This window comes from Marmota marmota, unplaced genomic scaffold (genome assembly GCF_001458135.2).
Source record: "Marmota marmota marmota unplaced genomic scaffold, marMar, whole genome shotgun sequence".
In the NCBI taxonomy this organism is placed as follows: Eukaryota; Metazoa; Chordata; class Mammalia; order Rodentia; family Sciuridae; genus Marmota; species Marmota marmota.
In genome coordinates, this window is record NW_025999982.1 from 35,169,393 (window position 1) to 35,192,611 (window position 23,219).

The 23,219-nt window shown below is 36.2% G+C and overlaps 1 protein-coding gene across 11 annotated transcripts in view; it reads left to right on the top strand.

Annotated features, from left to right (window-relative positions):
* Cd109 (CD109 molecule) overlaps positions 1-23,219 on the top strand; it is a 169,280-nt gene that overhangs the window by 90,150 nt on the left and 55,911 nt on the right. For all 11 annotated transcript variants that reach the window (XM_048805689.1, XM_048805690.1, XM_048805691.1 and 8 more), the window contains 9 exons: positions 7,883-7,922; positions 9,447-9,531; positions 15,629-15,725; positions 15,980-16,121; positions 16,979-17,088; positions 19,399-19,623; positions 20,687-20,788; positions 20,884-20,946; positions 21,748-21,924. In XM_048805689.1, coding sequence (XP_048661646.1) covers positions 7,883-7,922; positions 9,447-9,531; positions 15,629-15,725; positions 15,980-16,121; positions 16,979-17,088; positions 19,399-19,623; positions 20,687-20,788; positions 20,884-20,946; positions 21,748-21,924 — 1,041 coding nt within the window. The remainder of the gene's footprint in view (positions 1-7,882; positions 7,923-9,446; positions 9,532-15,628; positions 15,726-15,979; positions 16,122-16,978; positions 17,089-19,398; positions 19,624-20,686; positions 20,789-20,883; positions 20,947-21,747; positions 21,925-23,219) is intronic.

Genomic DNA, 23,219 nt, shown 5'->3' on the forward strand with positions numbered 1-23,219 from the left:
TTTCATTTGACTTATTTACATAACACATAACCTCATAAAAAGTTATTAATTCAGGATCAACGTTTAGAGAAGTCACAAAGATTGCTGTAGGAGTTACAGAAAATACCCACTGGTTCTTCTTTTCTATTTTTGCTTTAGAAGTTGTTTAGAAAATCTAATTGAGGAAGGCTTGCATCTGATGCAAACAGATGCATCTACTTCTAAAGCAGAGGTTTCTCTATGGAATGATGACTATATTGCGTAAGAAGAGCTCAGAGGGCGTTGATAAGTTATGTATTCTCTTGCCAGGAAAGGTGCTTGTTTAGAAGACAGGCTGTCCATGTATTTAGCCTTCAGGTCATACTGCTTTCTCCAGTTTCTGGCAGAGTGAATGAGCATAGCCATATTTGATGACCTAAATTGACATACCAAGTCATTTGGAAGGAGGTTCAGTTCCTTTGAAACTGAATGAAAATCATTTAGTAAAGCAAACTCGTACTTCATACAAAAGACCAGGTTTTTTTTTTTTTTTTCCTCCATGGTTTTAGATAAATTCAGTCAGGTTTTATTTAGTTCAGCTAAAAGTAACAGAGAGATTTCAAAATAAATTTAATTCCTTTTATTAGATCAAGAGGCAGCAAAGCCTAGCATGAAGACAAAGTTCAGCCTGATACCTGTTTTTTTTTAATATATATTTTTAGTTGTTGATATATCTTTATTTTATTTATTTATATGCCATGCTGAAAATTGAACCCATTGCCTCACACATGCCAGGCAAGTGTGCTAACGTTGAGACCCAGCCCCAGCCTCTGATACCTGTTGTTGTAAATAAGGTTTTATCGGGACACAGTCCCCCTCCTCCTCCCCCGCCCCACACATATTATTTCTAGCTGCTTTTGCAGCACAGTGGCATTATTGAGTAATTATGACAGAGACCATATAAACTGCACAGCCTAAAATATTTACTGCCTGCTCTTTGCAGATCCCTATTCTAGACTAATGAAAATACTTAATATCAATATTGTTTTGGTTATGTATGGCATGAATGGCTACTCTTTGTATGAATTGTTATTAATTTAAAGTATTTCGGCATCTTCCACCATTCTGGATTACAAACAACTTTTATAAAAATAACTAACTCATTGTGAAGATTAGTATCCTGATTGCCTAGTAGACAATACACTAGATGTTGCAAAACTCGATTTTGTTTTTGACCAAATCCTTTGGACAGTGTTCTAGTCATCTTTTTCACTGGTGTGACTAAAAGACCGATCTGCACAATTATAGAGGAGGAAGAGTTTATTGGAGTGCTGGTGGTTTCAGAGGTCTCAGTTCATAGAAGGCCAGCTCCATTCCTCAAAGCTTGAGGTGAGGCTGAACATCATGGCAGGAGAGGAGGGTGGAGGGAAGCAGCTCACATTACAGTGATCAGGAAACAGAGAGAGTCCACTTTCCAGATACAAAATATATACCCATAGCCAAGCCCCCAATTAACCACTTCCTCCAGCCATACCCCACCTGCCTCCAGTTACCACTCAGTTAACCCCACTCAGGGATTAATTCGCTGATTAAGTTAAGGTTCTAACCCAACCATTTCTCCTCTGAACCTTCTCGCATTGTCTCATACATGAGCTTTTTGGGGACATCTCACATCAAACCATAAAAGATTGTAAAACAACTTATTTCTTAGTATGCATTTAAGCCATTTGTAAATACTCTGGGAAGATATGGTATGATACAAAGTGTGCTGTCAGCCCTTGATTGCAAGATGATTTCTTGATTTATGTAAGTAATTAAAATGACAGTGAAAAGAAGCATTTTCCTTTTTCTTTTTCTTCAGTTTTTTTGTTGGTGGCCTCGTCTACTCCTTAGCATTTATGTTCCTTCCAAATAAAGGGCAGAGGTAAGGTTATTCTGAGGGTCATTTGCCTCCTTGGTGTAGCCTGGTTCTTCTCAAGAGTTATTTTAATGTCTTGCAGGAGATACTTTTTGATAACTGAGGCTAATCTTATGAGCACCATCAGAATCAGCCTGGGGACAAGAATCAGTTTTCAGTCATTTATAGATACACGAATTCAACAAACTTTGACAGTTTGCTGGCCAGGTGCTATGCTAACAGGATTTCATAGTCATTTATAGGAGATGATGTAGAACAGATAATTAAAATATATGTGTTAAATAAAATGGTTGAGTAAATCACAGGGCAGTATGGGAGAGAAGGGGATTCAGCATGTCACAGAGGAGCACATCATGAAAGTCTACTTGGAAGGGGTAAATCTATATAAATAAATCTGGGACATTTGGTGGAGATATCCAGCAGGTGGATTTGAACCTGAATTCCTGGGTTGAGGTATGAGCCAGAGATAAAGATTTAAGAGTCTCTAGGATAAAAATAATGGTTAAAAACACGAGATTTGATGAGCTCACCTACAAGTTGGAGTGGGGAGAGCATTGGGTTCATATGCGAAGGGCCAGAAGAGTCAGAAAGAGAGCACACAAAAGAAACAGGAGTCAGAAAGGTATTTAGGAGTACAAAGAGAACAAAAGACTTGAGGGGAAGAGACAGACTAAAGAAAGATGGAAAACCCAGGGAGTCATCAGGAATGATTGGCAAGGTAGGGGGCAGTAGGAGAGAGAGAACTTACTTAAAATATTATCTTCTATAATTATGTGGTAAGCAAATAATTGCCTAAAACTTGGCTTTAAGCCTTTTGTTTAAAGTAGGCCCAAATAAATGTGATGATTTTCTACATTTGTAGAAGCTAGTAATTTTTTTTTTTTAAATCTAACATATTTATCCAGCACCTTTCTTTTTTCTTTTTTTGCATAAGACATGGGGTAGGTTAGCAACCCTAGGGATAAACTATGAACAATACAGAAACCATCCAACATGAATCTAGACCTGACAGAACTTGCAGCAAGAGAAGGCATGAATCTAAATACTTACAGTACAGGTAAAAAGTGAAGGGAAGTAAAGGAAGGGGCTAAAATGCATGAAGGCTTAGAGGGCAGAGAGATTGCTTTTCGTTTGGGGATTCAGGAAAACAATTTTGAGCTAAGCCTTGGAAGATAGGTAGAGATGGAAATATCAGTAAGTCAAACATAGGAAAAAGTACGAGCAGAAGCACCGGGCAGAAATCCTGAGACACTGTCAATCATGTACAGTGATGCTTCACTTAATGGAAGGAACACAGTGTGAGAAATGCATCACTAGGCGATTGTTTTTGTATGAACATTGTGTATGGAATACACTTTCGACACTGAGGTGGTACATCTTCCTACACACTAGGCTGTATGGTGTGGCCACCACGGTACCGTGCCCATTGTTACATAGTACATAGCTGTTATAGCCTTTGACTATGTCCTTCTCCATAGCTACTGATGCTGAGGTCTGAATTCATTTTTATAGAACCTCATGTGGTGTTTTGCATGTACTACTTAATTAATATTTGCTACGTAAATTTATTTTTTATTTATTTATTTATTTTTTGCTTGTGTGCCGAACTCCTCGGAACCATGGTGAGCCTGGCCTCCTGCTCTCTACCTCCTACCCCTGTCCCAGCCCCGCCATGCCCGGCAACACCGCTGCTCCCTCCGTGTTCTCAGAGTCGCGGGCTGCCCTTGTCTTGTCTTCTGGGCCCACCGCACACGGCGAGCGCGAGTAGCGGCGTGAGGCCTGCGCGGGTTTAGCCGGTAGATTCCTCCATGTGGGCGGGAAGGAGGAGTGGGCCTAATGAGGCGTCCTTTTCTGTTCGGCCTTTCAACAGTCTGGGGACTCCGAGACTCTGCTACGTAAATTTAATTACTTATCCACAGCCTTACTTGTGCTGGCCTCAGTAATAAAGCAAAAACCAATTTGAAGACTAGAATTCTTTGCCAGTAAAATAATACAGGTACTTGAGTACTTTACCTTCTTGATTTGATTTTTAAGGTGACAAATTAGAACAAATGAATTAAATACATGTAATTTATAATATTTCTGTATTTGACAAGAACAATTTAAGTCACACATCACAGATATGATTAAGTTTGATCAGAACAGCACAACTTATTTAGGATATTATTTAAATGACCATATTAAAATCAACTTTCAGACGGCAATTTATTATTTATTTTTTGGGGACTGGGGATTGAACCCAGGGGTGCTTAACCACTTAGCCACATCCCCAGCCCTATTTTTTTGTGGGGGAGATAGGGCCTCACTAAGTTGCTGAAGCTGTCTTTTGAGCTTGCTATCCTTCTACCTCAGGCTCCCAAGCTTGTTAGGATTATATATGTGCGCCACAGCGCCTGGCTGGACAACTATTTTGTTACATATAAGTACTTATATTTGTTTTATATTTTGAAATGCACTATATCCTTACTTTTTTTTGTTTTCTAAATAAATCCATACAATTTTATCATTAATGTTTGTGTTCTTTATCTTCGGCATAGAAGGACTATTAATAAGGAGCCTTTAAAAAATAATGGAATAGCTAAATGTCAGAGGAACACTTTCATGCATGACTGTTTTAATGAAAAAATATTGGCTTTTAAAAATTATATTATTTTTAACTCACATTAATTGTACAATTAACAGGTTTGACTGTGACATTTTTATAAATGCATATATTGTACTTTGGTTATATCCACCTTCTCACTGCCTTCTCTTGCCATACTTTCCCTGTCCCCCATGGTCCCTTTCTCTTCCCTAAAATCCCCCTCTACTTTCAGATAATCTTATTTATTCATTTATTCTATTGTCTCAACACATGACAGAAAATAAGTGATACTTATTTTTCTGTGTTTGGCTTATTTTGTGTAACATGTCCTCCAGTTCCATCCATTTTCCTGCAAATGACATGATTTCATTCTTTATGATTGCATGATACTCCAGTGTATGTGTGCGTTTTACCTTTTCTTTATCCATTCATCTGTTGATGTGAACCTAGGCTGATTCCACATTTTGGTATTGTGAATAGTACTGCAATAAATATAGGTAAGGAGATGTTCCTTTTGTATGCTGACTTCATTTTCTTTGGATACGTACCAAAGAGTGGGTTACTTGGATCATATGGCAGTTCTGTTTTTTAGTGTTTTGAGGAACCTCAACACTGTTTTCTATAGTGGCTGTACGAATTTACCGTCCCACTGAGAGTGTATGAAGAGTTCCTTTTCCCCACATCCTTGCTAGCATTTGTCATTTTTTACTTTGTTGATAATGGGAATTCTAACTGGGGTGACATATAATCTCGTGTAGTTTTGTTTTACATTTCCCTGATGGCTAAAGATATTGAGCATTTTTCGTATACTTACTGGACATTTGTACCTCTCTTGGGGAAGTATCTGTCAGGTCATTCATCCAGTTTTTTTTTTTAATTGGATTAATTTTTGGGGTTTGTTGGTAAGTTTTTTGAGTTCTTTATAATATATTCTGGATATTTAATTTCTATTGGCTATTCATGTATATAATCTGGATATTAAATTTCTTTCAGATGAATAGCTGGCAAAGATTTTCTCCCATTCCATAAGTTGTCTTTTTATTCTGTTGATTGTTTCCTTTACTCTGTAGTATTTTTTTAAAAAAATTTTTTAAGAGAGAGAGAGAGAGAGAGAGAGAGAGAGAATTTTAATATTTATTTTTTAGTTTTCGGTGGACACAACATCTTTGTATGTGGTGCTGAGGATCGAACCCGGGCCACACGCATGCCAGGCGAGCGCGCTACCACTTGAGCCACATCCCCAGCCCTCTATAGTATTTTTTAATTTGGTGAAACCCCATTTATCAATTTTTGCTTTTGTTTCCTGAGCTATTAGAGTCCTATTTAGGAAATTGTTGCCTATGCTAATATATCAAAGTGTTTCTTTTGTTTTCTTCTAGTAGTGTCAGAGTTTCAGGTCTTATATTCAAGTCTTTGATCCATTTTTTTATGGTACTGGGGATTGAACCCAAGGGTGCTTAATCACTGAGTCACATTCCCAGTCCTTTTTGCATTCTATTTAGAGAGAAGGTCTTGCTGAGTTTCTAAGCGCCTCATTAAGTTGCTGAAGCTGGCTTTGAACATATGAGCCTGCTGCTTTAGCCTCCCAGAGCCGCTGGGATTACAGGCATGTGCCACTGCGCCCAGCCTTTTATCTATTCTGAGTTGATTTTTGTGTGTGATAGATAGGGATACACTTTTAGTCTTCTACATGTGGACATCCAGGTTTCCCAGCATCATTTGTTAAGATGCTGTTTTTTTTCTCCAATGTATGTTTTTGACTCCTTTGTTGAGAATCAGATGATTGTAAGAGTGTGGATTATTTTTGGATCCTCTGTTTTATTACGGTCTATGGGTCTGATTTTATACCAGCACTATGCTACGTCGTTACTGTGGCTATGTAGTATGTTTTGAAATCAGGTCTTGTGATGTTTCCATTTTTGCCCTTTTTGCTTAGGATTACTTTGGCTATTAGGGCCTCTTTTTTTTTTTTAAAGAGAGAGAGAGAGAGAGAGAGAGAGAGAGAGAGAGAATTTTTTAATATTTATTTTTTAGATTTCGGCGGACACAACATCTTTGTTTGTATGTGGTGCCCGGGCCGCACGCATGCCAGGCGAGCACGCTACTGGTAGCTTGAGCCACATCCCCAACCTATTAGGGCCTATAGCCTTCCTTTAAGATTAATAAATAACTTCTTCCATAGTGGAACAGGGGGATAGGGAAGAATGAAGGAATTTTGGCTTGTGTAGAGGGGAAGAAAGGGAGGGGTGGGACTGTGGGGATGGCAAGGATGGTAGAATGAGATAGACATTATTACCTTATATACATGTGTGATTATACTATGGGAGTGACTCTGTACCATGCACAGCCAGAGGAATAAGAGGTTGTGCTCCATTTGTGTACAATATATCAAAATGCATTCTACTGTCATTAATAACTAATTAGAACAAATTTTAAAAAATAAATTCCCAGTAGACAGTAAAGAAATAACTTCTTGATATGCAGATGTTTTAGATTTAACTTTAGGAAATGTTAATATTTCATAGTCATATCAGTGTGTTTGCTTTGATGAATTTAGGGAATCAGATTTAGAATACAAATTTCAATGTTGGAATTACTTAGTTATTTTGAAAAGGTTCTATTTAATGTGTTATAATTTAGAATGGACAGTTTGAAATATGAGTTAGAAAAATGATATAATAAACCACATGTTTTCTTCTTGATATTAGAAAAGGAAATAATTATGGTATCTATTAAACTAGAATAAACTGTATTGATTTAATGGTTAACTAGATAATAATTCAAGGAATTAGAAAGGTGGAGCATGTTGGTTCATGATGATTTTGTATCCTAGATTATGTATAAGAATTTGGAATTCATCATGATGTCTCATGCCTGTGATCCCAGCAACATGGGAGGCTGAGGCAGGAGTATTACAAGTTTGAGGTCAGCCTCATCAATTTAGGGAGAACCTGAGCAATTTAGTAAGACTGTCTCAAAATAAAAAAAAAAATCAATTATGTTTAACATCATTTTAACCATTGTTTATTTTATAGTGATACCAAAACAAAATTGAAGTCATTCCTATTTAATTGATATGGTTTATCCTTACTTTATAAAATTTGTTGATTATCAAATTTAATCCTATTTTGCAAATGATGGAAACCATATTAAACAGTTTTATTTAAATGACCTATCTCAAGAGATAGGTCATCTGTTTATGTAAGCAAAGTTGAGAAGTAAAACTCTGAAATTTTGTAAGCTTATTATTGCAGTTGTCTAAAAATAAACTTTCACAAATTAAGATAAACTGTTTTGTTCATTAAATCATAATTTAATGAACAAAGTTAATTTTCTAAACGTTTATATGCAGGTAAGTAAGCAAGCAAAATGATTGAATAAGAACTCATATGCTTTGTCTTTTTTCTTTTTCCTCCCAATAGGACCAGACATATTATCAATCATTTCAAGTCTCAGAATATGGTGAGTTCCTCAGTTTATTTTGAAGGAAAACAACAACAACAACAACAACACATTAATTACTTTCTACAGAGATAAGAGAAATTGTCAAGAGATAGGCTACTTAAAGTAAAAATTCCAGTGGAGATAAAATTCTGGTGTTCCTTATAGGCCTAAACAAGTATTTTCCTTTATAAAGTTCTAAAATCTCACTAAAAGAATAAAGTAGGAAAAAATATTACCTAAATTCTCATTATGCTAGTCTTTTCCTTTTATATAGTTTTTCTATTTGTTGTGACCATAAAATATTTAAAATTTTTTGAGTTTTTAAAAGTCGAAACATTGGGGTTAGTCGTGTGTAGTGCAGTGATTCATGCCTCTAATCCTAGCAACTCAGGAAACTGAAGTAGGAGGATCCCAAGTTCAAGGTTGGCCTCAGCAACTTGGTAAGGCTTGTCTCAAAATAGGAAAAAAAAAAAAAAAGAACTGGGAATGTGGCTTGGTGGTAAGGCACCGCTGGTACCAAAAAGCAAAAAAAAAAAAAAAAAAAAAAAAAAAAAAAAAAAAAGAAAAGAAAAACATTGGGGTTCAGTGGTAGAGCATGCAAAAGGCCCTGGGTTTCATCATCACACCACAAAATCAAATTTAAAAAAACTCTCATCTTACTGTCAATTATTTTCCACATTTTATTTGGTTAACATTGCTGAAGACCACCTATTTAACTCGGGTTAATCATATTCTTATAAGTGCAGCACTTATAATATTGTGTTAAAAACAGATGAAAACTGTGGATTCAGCTAGTTGGTTTATGAATGGAGGAGAGATGAAGGTGAAAGCATGGGATTTCCATCTTAGTTTGTATATTGAGTTTTTTCATTTAATTTGTGCCACTTTTTGAGACTGTGTTTCATTCAGGCAGCTGAAATTCTGGAAGTAGTGTGCTTATCCCTTTGTGGCTCAGGCTTAGGATCTCAGCACACACTGTTTCTAGGGGGTGGGGTACAGCGTATGATTGCCAACCTGTAATGTGTGAGGAGAAGGTATTTGAATTTCCCTTTTGGCCTCCTGTCTTAGACTGGTCCAGGGTACAGGAGGGACTTGGAGCATGAAGAGGGCCTGTAGCATTATTTGAGCTGAAAGTCTTCCCTCATGGGACCCACAGGTCTTTTTGATATTTGTCTTCTGTTAATTGAGTGGTGAGGTACCTTGTTATGAGACTTAGATCTGTCTTTGATCAGTGAAATTATAGAAAAAAAATTTCAGTAGATCAGAAAAAAGCAAACAGTTTTTATTCTGGTGGGGTGCTTTATGCCAAATAGTATTAATTAATACATATTTCATACTTGATTACATAAAGCTGACCTAAGTAAGGATTTCTAATTTGAATAAAATAAAGGGGTATTCATCTGTGTTAATGTGTGTTTGGATTCTAATGATTCTAAGTTTAATAAAAATTATCAATTCTTTCAGAAAATTTTAATTTTTTATTTTGCTCAGCTGAAGATAATGGTAAAACATATTCTTTAAAAGATTGCTTTTTCCCCCCAGTGTTACCAAAATTTGAAGTTGCTTTGCAGACACCATTATATTGTTCTTTGACTTCTAAGAATTTAAATGGTACCATCACCGCAAAGTAAGTATTACTTTTCTTTTGATAAGACTCTCAACCATTATAAAACTGTAAAACAAAAAGCTCATTATATATTCCAGAATATTAGCACTATGCTTTGCTTATCAAAGTATCCTAATGGGTGATAAACAACTATTTATAATAAGTAATCAAGCATGAGACAGGTCTTTATATCCATGTCTCTGTTTCCAAGCCAATCTAGTCCTAAAATATTTCCCCAAACCAAGACTACTTTAAGGATATACATTATAAGTTGCCATATTAAAAAAATTATGTATATTTCCTTATTCTCCATTCAGATGATGTAGAGTTGAGGCAACTAACTTAGCTTTTCTTAAATCCTATGCTGTGTTTCTCATTGATAATGGAGGTGGGAGAGGAAGTGGTTGTCTTATTGAAATTGGCAGATATGTGAATAATCAACATTCATTCATTTCACCATATGTACACAGAGACCTTCAATTCACCCTGTCTCACATATGTCTGGTGGCTGTCATGATTTGGACCCCCTAGCTTGAACAGCACAGTATTTTGTATTGCTGAGGCAAAAAGCTTACTCAGAGTTCTAGACTAGTGGTTCAGGCTGGGATGGCCCTCAAGTAATTCAAGGATTGGTCTTTTGTAGCTTTTATTTTTTGATGTGTCTGTATCTGTGCTTCAGCTTCTGAAATTTATTTCTAAGAGCTAAGAAAAACTGGACTCCCCTACTACTGTCTCACCACTGTATCATCACTGGTGAGAATCTATGTCAGTGTAAGCAATGGGCAGTGAATCTCCTGGCAGAAGCACTTCACAATCCAAAATGTTCTAAAAATTCCTGCTTTAAAGTGTGCAACAACAACAACAACAAAATTACATGAAACACACAATACAGAAACAGAATCATGTCTATGATTTATACCAAATTATTATCTGCTTATGTTCAAGAAACAATGTCCAATATGAATTTGGAGGTTGTGGATGGACTTGTGGTTTGGAAAACACACAAATGCCTGCATTTTACATAATTATTATACTGTACTTGATTTCAGTCAAAGGTTCAGCATCCTGTTTGGGGTTTATTTTGAGTTCTTTGGTAATGTTTTTAAAACTTTGAACAACTCTGGTACAAACCCCAAATATATGTAGATCTGCACAATCCATGTCCACATAGGTTCGATTGAGCCTGGATCTCTTCTTTGATTCTGTTTTTGGTTTCCAGAGGTATGCCAGAAAATTTAGTAGAAACAGTCAAAACAGTGGTTGTTAAAGTTGGGTAACCTCCAGAAAATTTTACATGTAATTTTAGGGCGCCATGGACCCTCTGAGCTCTCACCACTAATATCCTTACCTCAAGCCCAATAGGGAACCTTATAGTTTCACCACAGTTTGTAATGCTTGAATTTCTAACTAACAGTTGAGAATGACATATTTGTGATAGTCTCCTGGCATTTCTGTAGTGCTCGCTGTATTGCAATCTTAGTATGTGTATAGAGGTTGGCCAGAGAAGTAGAAGCAGTAAGAAACATATAGCAATATATGTTTAGTACAAGAGGATATAGTACAAGAGATAGGCTTAGTGATTGCGGCACTGGTTAGGTAGTGCAAGATCCATAGGGCAGGCTGCCAGGAATGGAGGATGAGGTTATAATTCTCAGGCAGAGGCCTAAGTTGCTTCCACAGGCAGAATTTAGGGAAATCCTAGCGCTGCTTTTAAGATCTGTGAATTGATTGAATCAGGCCCACTCAGATATCTAGGAAAATCTCTTTTACTTAGAGTGAACCAATTATGAATTCTAACAACATATATAAAATACCATTACCTCAATACCTAGATTAGTGTTTGATTTTGTAATAGGATGATCTAGCATGGTGAAGTTGACACACCTACAGGACCATCACAGTGTGCTTGGTATTTCAGGTGTGGATAGTGAGCCTCTTTGCTGCTTTCAGACCTGGCTAGCTCTGATGAAGGTCTATTCTGTACTTCCTTTCTATTAACTTCTCCTTCAGGCTTCAGTTGCCTGGAGGTGATGCCCAGGGGGGTGACAGATAGTTCTATTCCAGAGCAGTGCAAGTAAGAAGAATTGCAACTAACATGGCCTAAACCCTTCCCATTCCATGCCAAGGCCTGTGAATAAATCATGAACATTCCTTCTATACCAAAGTAGAGTGCTGGGCCTACCAGTGAATTTCAGAAGAGTGTGCTTTTGCCTTTAGGATTGAAAATTGGACTGAGAATGTAGTTTACAACATCGCAGTAGAGTAAGGAAATACTTGAGATTTTTTTATCAGGTTTTTGTTTTGATACTTGGGATTGACCCTAAGGGTGCTTAACCATTGAGCTACACCCTCAGCCATTTTTTTTTATTTTTTGAGAGAGGGTCTCACTAAGTTGCTTAGGGACTAAATTGCTGAGGCTGGCCTTGAACTTGTGATCCTCCTGCCTCAGCTTCCCAAATTGCTGGGATTACAGGCATACACCACCATGCCTGCCTTTTTTTTTTTTTAAATCAGTTTATAGCTGAGCGTACACATACTCTATAAATACTGTGTCCCAGTAGAGGTGGAGATGAGGTGGTTACGATCTCCCTGTCTGTATCTCCATTATCCTGACTGACTGTCAGGATGAAAGCCGCAGCTCTTTTCCTTCTAAAGGCTAATTCTTCCACTTGTTCCTTGTCAGGCTGCTATCAGGAGAGTTCCAATCCCACTTCCTCTTCCTGAGTCGGGACTTTTCCATTCAGTATCTTTAACCTTTTGTTCTTTAGAGGCATCTTCACTCTTAATCATTTCTATCATTAAAGAAACAAACCCTCCCCTGTCCTTCCATCCAGGGCCCTATCTCTGGCTTCTTAACAGCCAGTCACAGATGCATTTTCCACTTCTTCACATTCCATTTATTCCTCAACCACCTACAATCAGTCAGAATTGCTTTCACCATGATCACAAAGACCTCCTTCCTGCTCAGTCTCATGGGCACATTTTTTAAAAATATTTTTTCCCCTTTTGTAGCATTTGGCATTGCTATCCACTCTAATTTCCTTTCTGGGTTTGCTCCTTGCCTTTAACTACTCCTTTAAGACTCTTTGCAGTCTCTTCTTTCCTGGCCATCTTTGAAAAGTTCTTGCTCCTCAAAGTTCCATCTTTGGCACTCTTCTTTCTGTACACGTTTATTTCATTTCCTTCCCCATGGCTTGGGATTTTGCTATGGTATATAATTTGATGACTCTTAAATCCTTGTCTCCAGCCCCAATATCTGTCTTGAGGTTTAGACCCTCATATCTTGCTGTACACTACACATCTCCCCTCAGGTATCTTATAGGCTCTTAACTAAGCATATCACCTCTCTGAAACCTGATGCTTCTTTTGTGACACCCCTCCTGCCATCTTGGTGGACTGAACCATCATTGGTTTAGCTGCTCCAGTCAGCCACGCTCTTCCTTCTCTTTTAACAATTCCCATATCCAATCAACAACCAGTGCTGTTGATCCTGTCTCCTTAATATCTCTCAAATCCATCCACTTTTCTCCACGGCTACTTCCTTGATTCAGACCTACATTATCTCTTCTTAATTACTGTTGCAGTTTCCATTAAATGTATTTCCTGACACCATGCAGCCCCTTCTCCTCTCTCTCAAACTCTACTCCCCAAATTTTACTTGTGCTTTCAAGAAGGAAAAATGCTTTCTATGATCTTTATTTAGGTAATTTCAAGGCGTGGCTACTCCCCCTGACCCTCTTTCATCACAGAACTAGTTGCACAGCTTTGCTGTTTGCTGGTTCACTTGTTTGAAAATGAGTCTGTCTTACTACTGCACCTTGGTGCTTAGTACATGTCAGCTATGGAATAGGCATCCAGTAAATACTGCTGAAAGAACATTGGATGAACAACACAGCTCCTAAGATTTCAGTTCCAAGCTGTATGTAGCACAGCCAAGGTCTTCGTACCAAATTTAAAGGTTGTGATTTGGAGTGAACCAGATTGAGTTGTATGGGCAATAGATTTGGTCTTATCAAATTAGGGAGTAGAGAGTAGAACCCGAAATCAAGTTCCTCAGGTGTATTTTGAAAGATGGGTTCTGTTGTCTTACTTTTCATGTAGTTGTTTTTAAATTTTAGAAATGGTCTTGCAAATAAATATTTTATAATAGCTGTCATAGTCATCTCTAAGGGTGCATGATAAGAAATTTAGGTTACTCTTTTTTGCAAATAGACATCTGTTCCATCAAGGTTATTTTAAATGTACAGGGCATTGCTAGAAATTTCTTGGAGAAGGTTAAAAGGTTCTATTTGGTACAATACCCTATGTGCATATATTACTTCATGATTGGTGTGATCCTATATCACATACAACCAGAAGAATGAGAAGTTATTCTCCATTTATGTATGATGTGTCAAAATGCATTATACCATCATATATAACTAATTAGAATGAATTAAAAAGATTTCATTTGGTTTTGAGATCTTTAAATGAGGTGACTAAAAAAATAAAAGTTTTTAGTGTATTTGTCTGTTACCTTTGATGTGAATATCTGCTTATTAACTACCTCATTAAAAATAAATAATAGATTCTTTCTTCCTAACCACAATGAGCTTTAGAGGATTCTAAATCAAATAACACAGCATATATCTAGTTTGCTCCTACAACTCCTGGGAACAGTAGAATTAAAATAGATTATTTAATCTAAGGTTTATTAAAATGTATTTATTTGATGAATTAAGACATTTGTATCTTGGAAATAACATGAAGGAAAAAAAGGTAGGTGGAGAGAAACATGAATTATAGGGTTCATTTTTTAAGGTGTTATTTTATAAATTTTTGTACTATGGATGTTTTTAGAAAAAAAATTCTTGTCTTCTTAATGATACTATCCCAGAATATCTTTGATTTGCTTTGTCAAATGTTGTCAAGTTATTTTATGAATAATTAAGGTATTCTAAATACGTTCAGATTTTATTTAGGATACTAATTTTCAGTATTCCTGTTTCACAGTGATTATTATCAGCTTGGTAGAAAGCTAAGTCAGCCTCACATTCGAGCCAAAATTAAAAATTTGCATCTGAGAGTAAATTATTATTTAAAAACTCTACTAGCATGTGATACAGCTCTTTTAAAATACAATATGCTGGTATTATAGCTTTGCTTTTATTTAATCTTTAACAAGATACAAACAATGTTAGGTTTGGAAGACTTTAGAGTAAGTGATTTTGATGCTAAGGTTTCTAACGTGGGTTTCTACTACCTTTACTATTTTTGTTTGGAAGGGTGATACATTGAAGGTTGAAAATTTTTTTTTTGAGATTTGCAATGTTTGCTTTTGAGCTGAGTTGACCCGGATGAGGGGCTATTTCTGTGTCTAATCACTGGATTCAGGAAGCTGTAGTTTACAATTTATAGAATTCAAAGCAAAATTATTTTTACATTTGGCCTCGAATTTCATAATAGAGATGGAAGAAATCTAGAAAACACATTTTAAAAAGACTTCCTGGCAGTAAAATGATTCATCAGAGTGCCTCTCCTTTGCATGAGGAGAATTTCCCATGATGAGAGTGGATACTAATAATACATAGACTGCTAACATCAGAGAAGGAGATTTGATTCAAGAAGATAAGTTTGATACTATAGATTTTAAAAATCACTATTTTTTATTTTTCTTGCAAAAAATAATTTTTGGCAGCTGTGAGTTCATTCAGTGCTTCAGAATCTAAGATCAAATAATCCCTCCTGACTAATATTGGAACATGCAGTCATTGGCCATGGTGATTGCAAGTTCAACTGACATTTAAAAATCTTCAAATTGGGTGTGGTTCATACTTGTAATCCCAGCTACTCAGGAGGCTGAGGGAGGAGAATTGAAAGTTTGAGGCCAGCTGGAGTGATCCTGTCTCAAAATAAAATAAAAATAGTAGAAGATGTAGTTCAGTGGTAGAGCATTTGACTCGCATGTGGGAGGCCCTGGGTTAGTTTTTAAAAATTTGCTGTAGGAGCATGTATTTAATATAATTCTTCTATATTAGATTGCTAGTGTATGCTATTGAAAGTAATATTTTTTTATTTTGTTCTTCTGATAATGTTAAGTTTTTTGGGAAAACAAAAAACCCTGTTTATTGTTTTTCAGGTATACATATGGGAAGCCAGTGAAAGGAGATGTAGTGCTTACATTTTTACCTCTATCTTTTTGGGGAGAAAAGAAAAATATTACAAAAAAATTTAAGGTAATTTTTTTCAGTTTATAACTCGTGATGGGAAAATATGTGTATTTTTCCTAAAAATAAGATTTTGTACTAAATTAGCAAAAAAATTGAATGTAAGAAAATCAAGAACTTTGTGGCACTGGAAAAGTGAGAATTTACCCACTTACAACACTGATTAATATGGAGCCGTTGTGTTGTTGTGACTTAGTTTGAGTTTTATTTCTAGAATTTGAATTGCTAAAGTGAGAATAAAACTGAACTTTTAAACAAAACAGATAAATGGATCTGCAAACTTCTCTTTTAATGATGAAGAGATGAAAAAGGTGATGGACTTTTCAGATGGGCATTCTGAACACTCGGATCTCTCTACTCCTGGGCCAATAGAAATTCTAGCCACAGTGACAGAATCACTTACAGGTTTGTGGACATTGACTTGAAGGTAAAGCTACTTGTGTGTTGCTGCTCTGAAATCTCTTTTTATAACTTGCACTTCCACTTGGGGGCATTAGTTGCTTTTTAAAAGATGCTATTTAATGTTGAAGTTTTCAAGACTATAACTTGTGAGATGTTTTCATAATAGGAGTGAAACTTATTTTCTGTGAAAGTTTGTGCTTCAATCACATGTGATAGCTATTTGCATTTTTCAATTTTTAGTCTCTTTTTAGCTTGAAAACCACCCAGAAAGGCCTACATTTTCAGCTATTATTTCTTCTTCCTCTTTCTTCTCCTTCTTTTTTTTTTTTTTTTAGTTGTTGATAGACCTTTATTTTATTTATTTATATTCGATGCTGAGAATCAAACTCAGAGCCTCACACATGCAAGGCAAATGTGCTACCGCTAAGCCACAACCCCAGTCACCTTCTCCTTTTTTTAAAATTACTTAACATAATCTGAAATCTCACCTGGTTCTAGATGATTTTCTCCTTTAATTAAAAAAATGTTAGTTATTTGTACATTTCTGTTGTTATTTCAACAACTTTAACCAATCACTGGAAGAGCAAAAGACTATTCTGTCACTGGCCCTAATCTGCTTTTGTGTGTCTATGTCACTGAGGGAGGATGATGGTAGTAGTGTTTAATTAAAAGCAGTCCACAGAGAACATAATAGACCATGTGGTTCTCTTATTGTGTGTTAAGCCAGTATAGAAATGAGGCTTATGTGTCCTGATATCTTCAGCCTCTTTTACAAGTAGCTTAGATGGAAAGATTTGGTGGATAGAAGCTGTTGGTGAATTATTTCTTTTTCATTCTAAATGATGCAATTTCCAAAATAGGCATCTCAAGAAATGCAAGCTCCAATGTGTTTTTCAAGCAACATGATTACATCATTGAATTTTTTGATTATCCTACTGTCTTGAAGCCAACTCTGAACTTCACAGCCACTGTAAGTTGGTATATTTATTACTAGTCCATAGCAGCAGTAAGTTCAGTTGAATGAAACAGAATGGGAAAGAGTATACTCAGTGTTTCTTCAAAAATTTTAGTCAAAAATTCGATATATTACCTTTTCTCTTTAGATATGTGAGGTATGTAGAATTGTTTCTAAGTGATCTGGGCCTACTTTTTCTAAAAGAGTCATTTATAACAACAACAAAATATCTTCCTAGAGATTTATTTAGCAAACAGTTTAAGTTAGATTTGTTACATTGAAGCTTTTATTAATTGAAGGGATTTGATAGTGATCAAAATTTTAATTTAAATCACTTTTCTTTCTTTCTTTCTTTCTTTTTTTTGGTACTGGGGAATTGAACTCAGGGGAACTCGACCACTGAGCCACATCCCTAGCCCTGTTTCCCTATTTTGTATTTTGTTTAGAGATAAGGTCTCACTGGGTTGCACCTCACCTTAGAACTCAATCCTCTTCTCTCATCCTCCCAAGCCATTGGGATTACAAGTGTGTGCCACCACACCAGGCTTAAATCTGATTTTTATAATGCTAATTTTATTTCTAGAAAAGATACAGCTTTAAAATTTAACATCAAATCTCTTTTTTAAAAAAAAATGTTGAATTAACACTTGTTACTTTAATACATTTTGACAGAGTGCAAGGTGTGGTGCAAGGCAGGGCTTATGGAGCTAAGAAAGACCCAGTGCTACCTAGTTCAAGGTTTTTCTGATGGTGACAAGAAAATATGCACAGAACTATAATTCAAGGAAGTATAAGATTCAGTCATGAGTTAGTTTCTGTAGGGATTTAAAGCAAGTGTTGCAAACTTTTACTGTAGAGATTAGATAGTAAATATTTTTAGCTTTCTGGGCCATATGGTCTTTGTCACATCTACTCAACTCTGTCATTGTAATATGTAAGTAGCCACAGCCGATTTGTAAACAAATGAGAGTGACTATAGTCTAGTAAAACTATATTTACAAAAATACTGGATAGGCATGCCTGCTTTCCAGTTAGCTAACTCTTGTTTAAAAGAAAGGAGGGGCTGATCCTTGTTGAATGTGTGAAGAGAAGTTTTAGATAGCTACTGATTTCAGTTATCTCAATAATTTAGACAATTTGAAAGATAAAAATCACAAGGCTGCTGACATTTGTTTCCAGATGAGGGAAACAATGGAGTTCAGGAAGGAAGGTTTGGGTTTGGGTTAGGAATGGGGGTTAAGGAATACTATATGGAAGAGGAAGTTCTGAACGCTTTGTTAAAGATTAGTAGAGTTTTAAGTGTTTGGGCATAGGGGTGGGAGGTGGGGAGCAAGATGAGTTGAGACAAAAAACAAACAAACAATAGTGAAGGCTGGTTGGCAAATTCGGAGGTATTCAGAAGACAGTGATTGGACAATTGCAGTCCAGCTGAGCATTGTTTCTGGGAGTGATAAAACTGGAGGATCCTGAATGTGGACAATTGCAGTCCCAGCTGAGCATTGTTTCTGGGAGTGATAAAACTAGAGGATCCTGAATGTCTCCCATATGGATTTGAACTTTATACCCTAGGGATATGGCGGAAACTGTTTGAGTAGGACTGATGGGGTTATGTGCTGGAGGATGGAAGCAGCCTCGGTGTGGGGCGATGGGGAGCCTCGTGGTGGTGGCTGGGAGAGTGGCAGGTAGATTCAGAGAAATATATGACTTGGTGTTCATTGGATTTTGGAGGTAGGGTGAGGGAGGGAACATTCGGAAAGTAAGTTTTGAAGAATTGGGGTATCAATGAAAAAAGCAAGGCAAGATGGTTGTTCTGTGTTAGACATGCTGAGTTCCTGGTGACTGGTAGCCAAGTGAAAATTTCTTGGAGGGAATTGGAGGTATTTTGTTGTGAGATGCAGTGCAAGGTAAAAACAGGGTTTTTGAATTTGCCGTATAATCCCAAGGAAACAACAAGCTAAGCCCTAGGAACACTGAGACCTTTGAGGAAGAGTTTACTGATTATTTGGCCTTGACAAATTCCCATATTTTGTGAGAGGAAAGGGGAACCATAAAGGACACTGAGAGGGTGCACAAGGAGAGGTATGAAATGAAGGAGACTGTTGTGGAGCCATGGAAGTCAAGGAAGCCATAATGTTAAGAAAGCAGGATCGTGGGCCTCTAGATGCCTCCTACAGAGACGCCAATGAATCTGAAGATGAGAGTGCCATCAATAACTGTTGAGACTTAGTGTCTTGGGATATTACAGATGGAAACTGCAGCCAGCTGAACTTAAATCATTTTTTTAAAAAATTACCTATTTTAAAAATATCTTGTTTTGACAATTAGGTGAAGGTAAGCCGTTCTGATGGCAACCAACTGACTCTTGAAGAAAGAAGAAATAATGTAGTCATAACAGTGACACAGAGAAACAAAACCGATTTCTGGAGCAGACAGAACCGTGGCAATCAGGACATGGACACTGTCCAGATCATGAATTATACAGTCCCCCAAAATGGAATCTTTAAGATTGAATTCCCAATCCTGGACAACTCCAGTGAGCTACAGCTGAAGGTGACCTCTGTTTCCCACAATTATGGTTCCGGGACACCATCATCTCAATTGTAACTATGTAGATACTCAACCTATCAAAGCTCAAAGTGCAAAGGAAGTGGACATGTTTTTGTTTTTTAAAGTGGGAGAAAGTGTTAGAAATAATTTGATGACAGTGACTAAGGATTGGCCTGAATGTTTCCTTGTAAGTTCATTTTGAAGAGCAGAGTAAAATATAACAATGTGAAGATATGATGGAGAAGCTCCACAAAACCAGGGTCTAGGTTGATTTTTAGTCATTTGAAATTTTATTTTCAGTGTGTGATACACATCTGTAATGGCAGTTACTCAGGAGGCAGAGGGAGGAGGATCACAAGTTGGAGGACAGCCTGGGTAACTTAGAGAGCCATATAAAAATATAACATAGGAAAGAGGTAGGGATATAGCTCAGCAGTAGAGCAATTGCCTAGCATGAGTGAGGCCTTAATTAAACATGGGTTTAATCCCTAGTACTGAAAAATAAAAATAAAAGTGAATTAATTTTAGCAGGAGATGGAATCAAAGAGGATTATGTATTTGTAAAACCTTTGCTGAGCTTTCTTTCCCAGAGTGGTTTGAGAATCCTCAGCCATCCCTGTTGCCTGCCTTCTGATTACTCTGTCCTGCTCCATTCAGGGCCCTGGCTAAGCAGGGTGCTCCACAGATGTGGCTTCTTTGATTTTCACTCTGAACCTTGGTGGATTGAGTGAGGTGTTTGTGAGCTGTGTGTTGTGGAAAAGGAAAGGGTTCCTTTTCTATTTCGTTATCAGAATGTTTCTTGATAAAATAAATTTTGTTTCTGAAAAAGAGCTGTGACACCCCCCACCCCAGCCCAGGTTATTATAGTAAAGACTCTGTGTTTTTCAAATTGGCAGATTCTTGATGGTATAGCTATAAAATGATGAAGATGAGTATCTGGTAAATGTATTTTTACTGCTCAAAAAAAAAGAAAGTGAATTTGGCTTTTAGTAATTATTCATCAGACAGCATCTTTTCTCAAGGTTACTCAAGGTGAAAATTTATGGCTTTCTTTGTTTTGCTCTAGGCTTATTTTCTTGCTAGTGTAAGTAGCATGGCAGTTCATGGCATGTTTACATCTCCCAGTAAGACATACATCCAGCTAAAAGCAAGAGATGAAAATATAAAGGTAATATGTATAATTTACCTGATAATTACAGTACAATTGGACTCTCTTGCCATTGATATGTGCATATTAACTGAGTTTTTTTTTTTTTTTTTAAGGTGGGATCACCTTTTGAATTGGTGGTCAATGGCAACAAGCAATTGAAGGAATTTAGCTATATGGTAATTTAAATTTATGATTTATGAATTTAAATTTATGATTTATTATATAATTATTATAATTATATATATTATATTATTATAATTTATGATTTATTATATAATTATCTTAAATGGTATCTATATTATGTCTACACTGAATTTATTTTAAAATTAGGCTGTCCCTTTTATATTGCAATCAAAATATTTTTAAAAATTTTTTCATCTGTGTTTGCATTTCTAATGTAAAATGGACGATTAATTTTAGCACTGTGTTTAAAATTCACATTTCTATTAGATTAATAATATACATCCTTGGGTAGAAATTTGTAAAATATAAGAGAAAATAAAAATTGGCATGATGGCTTTTAATATTTTAAATCCAACTTTCCCAGTGGAGTCCTGTATTTCTCCAATCAAAAATAGATTCTTTACCAAGATGAAGAAATGATAATTGTTTGAGGGGATAGATATGCCAGTTACCTTAATCTGATCATTACATGCTGTATTGAATATCATACCATGACCCACAAGTATGCACAAATGTTACGTGACAAATAAAAATGAAAAATGCCAATAAATTGAGAATTAAAAATGTTGATTTTTGACTACAAAGCTGTTACTCCAATCAGCATTGTTTTAATCTTCAATTTCTATTTCTTAGGTTATATTATCTGTCAAGTAGGTTTTCTTGTATTTGAAAAGGTGTCAAGACTGGTTTAAGTCAAGATTTATGGATTTGCTTAAAATTATGATAAATATAACTTCAATTGAGCTCCTTACTAGCTTTAGCCAAAAATTAAATTTATCTATTATTTTTTTCAGGTAATATCCAAGGGACAGTTGGTGGCTGTAGGCAAACAAAATACAACAACCTTCTCTTTAATACCAGAAAGTTCTTGGGCACCAAAGGCTTGTATAATTGTGTATTATGTTGAAGATGATGGAGAAATTATAAATGATGTCTTAAAAATTCCTGTTCAGCTTATTTTTAAAAATAAGGTAAGATTTAGATAATAATATTTAAAAGAAAACCTTATATTAGTGAAGTCTGAGACATATACTATTTCTTTAGAAAAGTATCACTAAGCTGAATTGGTTGGGAGGATATATTATTCCCTTTAAAACTATGGTAAAACCTCTTCTGTATTTAATTACTATGTATGTATTTAAAAAATTTTTTTTAGTTGTAGGTGAACATAATGCCTTTATTAAAAAAATTTTTTTTTTTTAGTTGTAGTTGGACACAATACCTTTATTTTATTTATTTTTATGTGGTGCTGAGGATCGAACCCAGCATCTCACACAAGTGCTCTACCACTGAGCCACAACCCCAGCCCCCCCATAATGCCTTTATTTTTATGGGTTGCTGAGGATCGAACCCAGTGACTCACCTGTGCTAGGTGAGCACTCTACCACTGAGGCACAACTCCAGCCCCTACATATGTGTTTTTGCATGTGGAATTGTTTGGCTCTATGGGTCTTATTTGTGATACAATGTTCTTGGCTGTAAGACTTCAACTTAAAAACATGAAACCATTCAGAACTTTTCAAATAGTTGAGTTGATGTTGCTCGGTTGTGAAGTTCAGTGGCACCGTAATATTTGTGTGGTTTGACATTGCCATGGAGTGAGGAAGTGAGGCCATCTGCAATGAATTTAAGAAGCAGACCTGGGCTTGGTTTATCTATTACATCAGCTGGAAACTAACCTGGGACAGATTTTTTAATATACTTGGTCACCTTGCACATGAGGACCTGTGTGAAGCCTGGCCTCCAGATGCATCAGTGCTTTTTATAGCCTGAGTAATCAGCTTGTGTAGAAAGCTGCCTTGGCCCCTAACTGAAAAAAAACATGATTGAATCATCTCACATGGATCAGCCATAGTTTACTAAAAATTACTGTCTTTCTAGTCCTCATTGTTTTAAAGCAGTGGTTTACAGAGTATGGTTCTTCCATGCTTTCTTTTGTTGAGATTGTTAACCCTAACTTTGATTATCAGAATATAAACTTCTACTTTTGTCTGATGAAAAGACACGAGATATTTTTCTTTTTTAAGAAAGAAAACACAGGGGTTGGGGGTGTGGCTCAATGGTAGAGCACTCACCTAGCATGTGCGAGGCCCTGGGTTCGATCCTCAGCACCACATAAAAACAAATAAATAAAATAAAGGTATTGTGTCCAACTACATATTAAAAATTGTTAAAAAAAGAGGTTGTGGCTGGGGCTCATGGCAGAGTGCTTGCCTAGCACATATGAGGCACTGAGTTAGATTCTTAGCACTGCATACAAAATGAG